Source organism: Frankliniella occidentalis, unplaced genomic scaffold, assembly GCF_000697945.3.
Source record: "Frankliniella occidentalis isolate FOCC.00 unplaced genomic scaffold, Focc_3.1 Scaffold3743, whole genome shotgun sequence".
NCBI lineage: Eukaryota > Metazoa > Arthropoda > Insecta > Thysanoptera > Thripidae > Frankliniella > Frankliniella occidentalis.
In genome coordinates, this window is record NW_026270797.1 from 1 (window position 1) to 6,106 (window position 6,106).

Sequence of the window (6,106 nt, forward strand, 5' to 3'; positions counted from 1 at the left end):
GCTTTCGTGGCTTGGATGAGGACAGCTCTAAACGGGCGACACACTGGTTTGGTTAGGGTGCGTCTCAACCTCCTATTTTGAAGTATTGTAGACGGGACTTGTCGTAGTATGTTTGTTACCATATCATTATGTTACTGTCTGCATACCCTTTTTAAAATTCTTTGACTTTTTCTTATTCACAGTTGCGTCTTTCTGAAGAAGATCGGAGGAATGATGAAGTTTGTACTGCTGTTATGAGCTTGATGAAGAAAGTTTTCAAGCGTCAAAGTTATGACCGCAAAACAAAATCAAAGTATTTCGATTACCAACCGGACGCGCAGGTTGCTTTTCAAACGTCTCCAGACCAGGATATATTCCAATACCGCAAAGTACCATGCTCACCTGAAGAACGGCAGCAGTTTGTGACAGAGGCCTCCTGCGATTCCTCCTATGATTGCAAAGATGAGAGCAACTGCTGGTAATTACTTTTTCTTATTTTAATTATGTGATGTTGAACAAACTATGAACTGAACTATATTTCCTGTTTAGTTATCAGGTTTTAAAGGAGAGAGGTGTAACAGGTCTCACAGACCATTGCTTTGCAGTTTTACGAGCACTGGACGCATCAAGAAAGAATGATGAGAAAATCTCTCCTATCTTATATGGAGCAGGAATTCAACTTCACCGAGGCATCAAAATAAAGTTGTGCAAGGATTTTTCACTGTCTCATCTGAAAACTGTTTTAGACCACCTAACAGATAAATATGTTGGCCTGGCGTACCCTTATGTGTACAGCGGAACTGCTCATAGTTTTTTCCCATGGCATATTGAAGATGCAGGGCTATTCAGTATTAACTACAACATCAAGGGTGCTCCTAAATTGTGGTAAGTGCCCCATAAATCTTTGACATTCCCTTTGAATACTGTCACTTACTCTGCTGATCATGATGTTGTTTCTGCTTCATTCATACAGGTTTGGTATTGATCCTAAGTATTTTGGGTTAGTGGATAAGATAACTGCCTCTCTGCACATGGATAAAGGTCACACCTCCTGCAGAGCGCTACTTGTCGACCACAAGGTTTTAATTGCAAATCCCAAGTATTTCTTTGATCTTCATGGCATTCCATACACTACTGTAAGTACACTACAGCAAGTGCTAGGACCTTAATAACAGCTAGATGTCCAAGGACATATTGGGCCAAAAGTACGACTTTTAAAATTATTTTTTTAAATTATTTTTGACCAGGGAGGTTTGTGTAAATTTGTAGCAAGTTTAAAAAAAGTACCATTCACACTTTTTACTTCAAGTTTGGTATTGTGCTACCTGTGATGCATGCTTACTTTTAATGAACTGATTCGAACAGAATCTGTGATTGAACACCTAAAATTACAATACTATTCTTAACTCTTAAAAAAGTCCTGGCATTGTCATTTTTTCATCTTTAAGTCATAAGTGATATGAAGTAATTTAGATTCCTTATGAAACTGTTTCTTTTTCAGGCCCTGCAAGAACCTGGGGATTTCATGATTACCTTTCCCTTTGCCTTACATGCTGGCTTCAATATGGGTCACAATCTTGCAATGGCCGCTAACTTTGGTGACCCTGACTGGGTACAACTTGGTATATATGCTCCAACATGCATGTGCAAGTAAGGACCTCTCCTCTTTCTTTTCCCTCGTGTCAGATTTGAGTTTGCACTTAATTTTCAATACTTTGCCTCCCATTGCAGTGTGGACCAGATCCAGCTGGACTTCACAGAAATAGTCAGGAGTTGTCGACCAGACCTAATGGATACTTATAACAACCAGACATTGCTCATGTTCCCAAGAACCCACCCAATGGAAGTCAGATACCCTGAGAGAAGTGACGAAGAAAGTGGCAAGGTGGTTGAAAGCAGCAAAGTAAACTCTGAAACTACTAGTACCAGACAGCCACTCAAAAATAGAACCATTATATGTCCGAAGTGCAAGCAAACATTTCAAGAAAACAAGATTGCTCGCTGCAAAAAGCACATTGCTGCCAAACATCCTGAAGACTCTGTAAATCTGTGTCGCCTTGTTGATGCCTCTTACCCTGCATACAAACCTAAAACTACTCAAGATAATACTTGCCCTGTTTGTAAACGGTTCCTGAGAGGTTCCACTTTTCACCTTAATTTTCATATGAAAAGGTTTCATTCTGACTAGTAAGACTTACTATAGCGTAATGAAACCTTTATAAGAAATAATTTGCCTTTTTCCTTTTAGGCACTGTTAAGTTTATGTACTGATAGTCTACACTGCCAAAATTAAGATGTTTTAAGCAATAAGTTTCATTCTCATATGCAATAAATATACTTGCTTTCAACAACTTGAAAATACTGTTCTTTTTATTGCTTCTGCATCTTCCGCTTTTGAAGTAGCTGCACTACAAATTTGTTACCCCTACCCAGCTTCCCATTTCCTAGCAAGCACTTCTACACAAAATTGTTACATTTTTTCTTCCTCTTTCTTGAACTGTTTGGATTTTGCTGGTGCCAGGTAGGATCACTCTGACATTATACATTTTGGATGTTTCCCAGAGAAAAACCCTTTCAAAATCTGGCCCGTTTTAAGCTTGTTTGTCGTCAAATGATGCACTATACAGCATAAAAATTTTCCGAAGAGATGCAAATTCATTTCAAATATATATTAAATTTTACCTCATGATAAGGTTAATGTATAGGACTACTAGCACAAAGAAGTAATTCTAATTTTTTGCAACCTAGCAAAATACCAGGCTACCAATCTGACAATCCAGACAGAGTTTACGGGAAGGAGAAAGTGTTCGACTTGTGGTGGCGTTCCTTCAATTAAATGAGGACAGCCTGTGAAAATCTTACTGTACCTTAGTCATTGTGAACCCCAGACAAATGTGAAGTGTGCAAGTCTACACAAAGGCAAATTTAAATGTCAGCACTAGGGCTCAGCATACAGTTACATCCTCTTATAGCCGATGAATTTCATTTCTTGCATTTAAACTGGGCTGGAATCCCACACTTACAGCTCACCAAGTGCATGATGACGGGTGACAGTTGGAAAGTAAACCAGAACATACCAAGTCTGACAGCTATTTATTTGCATGAGGAAATCACACAGTTGTGACTTGGTATTAAACAATTCAACGAACAAGAACAAAATACTTAAGAATAAAATAGGTCACAGTTAAACAGATCTATAAAAAATCAGTTATACAACAATTAAGAAAAGTGATACATGTCACAGAAATGAAAAAAATTGTCATGCATTGATTTTTCTATAAAAGAAAAAGGAAACAAAACTTCAAAACGCTCTGAAAACTCAACTGTGTACATTGTGTGCTGATATGATTGCTGATATATCGGCATACAATGTACACTGTTAAGTTTTCAGAGCCTGTCTTAAAACATTACAAAAAGTGTCAGTACAAGATAAAATAACACAATTGTAAAAAATTGACTCTGTAATTACTGGACTTATCAGACTATAGGTCCGATGCCTACCTCAATGAACGCCATACCTTGTCTTTAATTGGAACCTTAGTCTTCTTTTCTTAAGTCAGAGTAATCACACTAGATAAGCAAGGTTCACAAATCTTCTCTGATCCAACAAAAGATTAAGGCATGAATTTCATTGAGTGTCCATCGGGTGTCCTTAGCTTACATAGGAATATAACAATTTTAAGAAATATTATTCATAAACAAAGAAAAAAGTCAAACAGAACTTAAAAAGCACCAATTGTTGTATGCAGGAAAATTTGATTTTAATACCTACATCCTGATTTTAAAGAAACGGCCATATTTTTTTTTACACGTCGGGCAAATTTTTTCTGGTTGTTTCCTTTTTTTCTGAACCTTATCCCACTCAGCAAGACAAGATTTGTGGAAAGTATGCCCACAATTAGTGCAAAAGAGATCTTTCCGACCCTTTTCCAAACAAATTAAGCACATAGCTGCGGCTTTCATACCTACAGAAAATAAAAAATAGACACAATTAGCATATGGTACGAGTTAAATTCATAACAGTATTGCCAAAGTAATTAAAACAATTGCCTTTTTTTTTCTTAGATTGCTGCTGTTTTTTACCAGGTTCCTGAGAAGATAAAGGCTGGCGTCTTTGACAAAGGAAAGGCCGTTGAATATTTTCAGAGCGACGAGAAGTTCTAGCAAGAGAACTGCTTTGGTCTAGCGAATGGTCTCTGCGGGTCCGGGTTAAGTCAGGCTCTTCTCTTGCTGAAACTGACTGTGATGTACCTGGCTGGTCAATATGAGACCCATTGTTATCTGGAAAGCTACTGCGGCTAAAGGAACCAGAAGGGTGATTTAGAGCTGCAGTCCTGAAGCGATGACTGATCCTAGTGGGGGACTGGCTAAAATCTGGAGATCGCTCCCTTTGGTTGCAGGTTGCTTCAGGCTTCTTCCTCCAGGAGGCAGACTTAGATGAACCTGGCTTGTCCAGGCAGGACCAGTCGATTTCAGGAGACTTGTAACGTCTTGGAGAACTGTACGGATGTTTCAAGTTTTGAGATCCAGAGCGATGAGTATATCTAGTAGGAGACTGGCTGAGGCCTAGAGATCGCTCCCTTTGGGTGCAAGTTGCTTCAGGCTTCTTCCTCCAGGAGACAGACGTGGATGAACCTGGCTTGTCCAGGTAGGACCAGTCGATTTCAGGAGACTTCTCCCGCCCTTGAGAACTGTAAGGACGTTTCAGATTTTGAGAACAAGAGCGATGAGTATTTCTAGTGGGAGACAGGCTGAGGTCTGGAGATCGCTCCCTTTGTGTGCAAGTTGCTTCAGGCTTCTTCTTCCAGGAGGCAGACTTGGATGAACCTGGCTTGTCCAGGAGGGAACAGTCAATTTCAGGAGACTTCTCACGTCGTGGAGAGCTGGTGGGAGTTTTAACTTCTTGAATAGTGGATGGTGTCGGGTAAGCTCTTGGAGACTTGCTTGCATTGGGCAATGGGCCTGTATCGCTCTTGTTTTGCTGATTGACGCTGGCATTGGCTTCCTCAGGTTTAATGATTAACCTTCCGTTGGTGTACGCTTCATACATACTCATGAAAACTGGAACGTAAAAAGCAATTGTTAGAGGAGGATAGGTTGACTACATTTCAGGTAAGGGAAACATTTATTACTTACACTGGAAGTGCTCAGGCCCAAAGGATCCAAGTTGAGTTGCCCCACTGGTTGCAGGCACCACCATCAGCGGGTCATTACTGGCAGCTGCCTCTTTTACAGGTGCTAGGAGTCGGAGGAGAGCCTCGCGGATCCTCTGCGTTTCGTCCTCGTCCATCTACAGAAATGAAGACAAGAACCAATAACAAGTAGACACGTGCATGGCACCCACGGGCAAGCAACCTAACCTCTTCATGTATCGAGAATTACTGATGTGACAACACATGTATAGTCACTGATAAGGACACTTTGAAATACGTAAGGCCCCGTGAAGAGAGCAAGTGAAGGCAGAAACTCGATTCAAACTTACAATTTCGACTCCATGCGCTCTTACGGAGGGTCGAAGAATCAGTGTATTTAAGAGCAGTGAATTTGCAATAAGCGAATACCGAACACAGCGAGACGCATGGATCCTTAATAAATGATCGAAAAGGCAACCACCAGACTTACGACAGATAACTCCAAAGTGCGATGGGCTCGGATAACGTCAATGGCAACGATGCTCAATGTGGAGGAACGATAATGGCGTCTGAAACGAGAATGACGTGACGAATGAATCGGGCGGAAACGCATGAGTGAAGCGGAAGGAAATGGCAGGTCTGGTGGGGGAAAGGGTAAAAAAAACAAAAGCAAATGAAGTTTGCAATATTCTAGTTTGTCTTAGTTACCCCGTCCCCGTCCCCCGGAGACACGCCTGCCACGTCAGCAGGCGCTCCACACGCCGAACTACCTCTGGATCCTGGAGGGGGGCCCGCAGCGGGGCGCTCGCGGGGTCGGCCTCCTGGTGCGGTGCGGCTTCCCTGTGGTCTGCCTCTGCAGCTCGGCGCTGCTGGTGCCTGTCCTGGCTGAGCTGCTCCTTTGGGGCGTGCACTTGACTGTCGTTGGAGCGCATGTCCCACTGGACAGCAGGCCGGGGCAGCGGGCGGCCCTTGCCTTCCTCACTGCGGGCCTCGCA

General features: G+C 41.9%; 2 protein-coding genes across 2 annotated transcripts; one reads left to right on the top strand and one right to left on the bottom strand.

The window, feature by feature from the left end:
- Positions 1-952: 952 nt before the first annotated feature.
- LOC127752080 (lysine-specific demethylase 4-like) lies at positions 953-3,187 on the top strand (the record flags this gene model as incomplete). The annotated part of the gene is given in 3 exon segments (XM_052276634.1): positions 953-1,115; positions 1,481-1,629; positions 1,711-3,187. Coding segments are annotated over 3 exon segments (711 nt in total). The 3' UTR covers positions 2,168-3,187.
- Positions 3,188-3,198: 11 nt separating this feature from the next.
- On the bottom strand, positions 3,199-6,100 carry LOC127752079 (muscle M-line assembly protein unc-89-like). Its single transcript, XM_052276633.1, has 4 exons — positions 5,882-6,100; positions 5,116-5,680; positions 4,030-5,040; positions 3,199-3,944 (listed from the first exon to the last, which is right to left on the bottom strand). The coding sequence occupies exons 2-4, from the start codon at positions 5,267-5,269 to the stop codon at positions 3,748-3,750; spliced, it is 1,362 nt and encodes a 453-aa protein (XP_052132593.1). The 5' UTR covers positions 5,270-5,680; positions 5,882-6,100; the 3' UTR covers positions 3,199-3,747.
- Between the last annotated feature and the right edge of the window lie 6 nt (positions 6,101-6,106).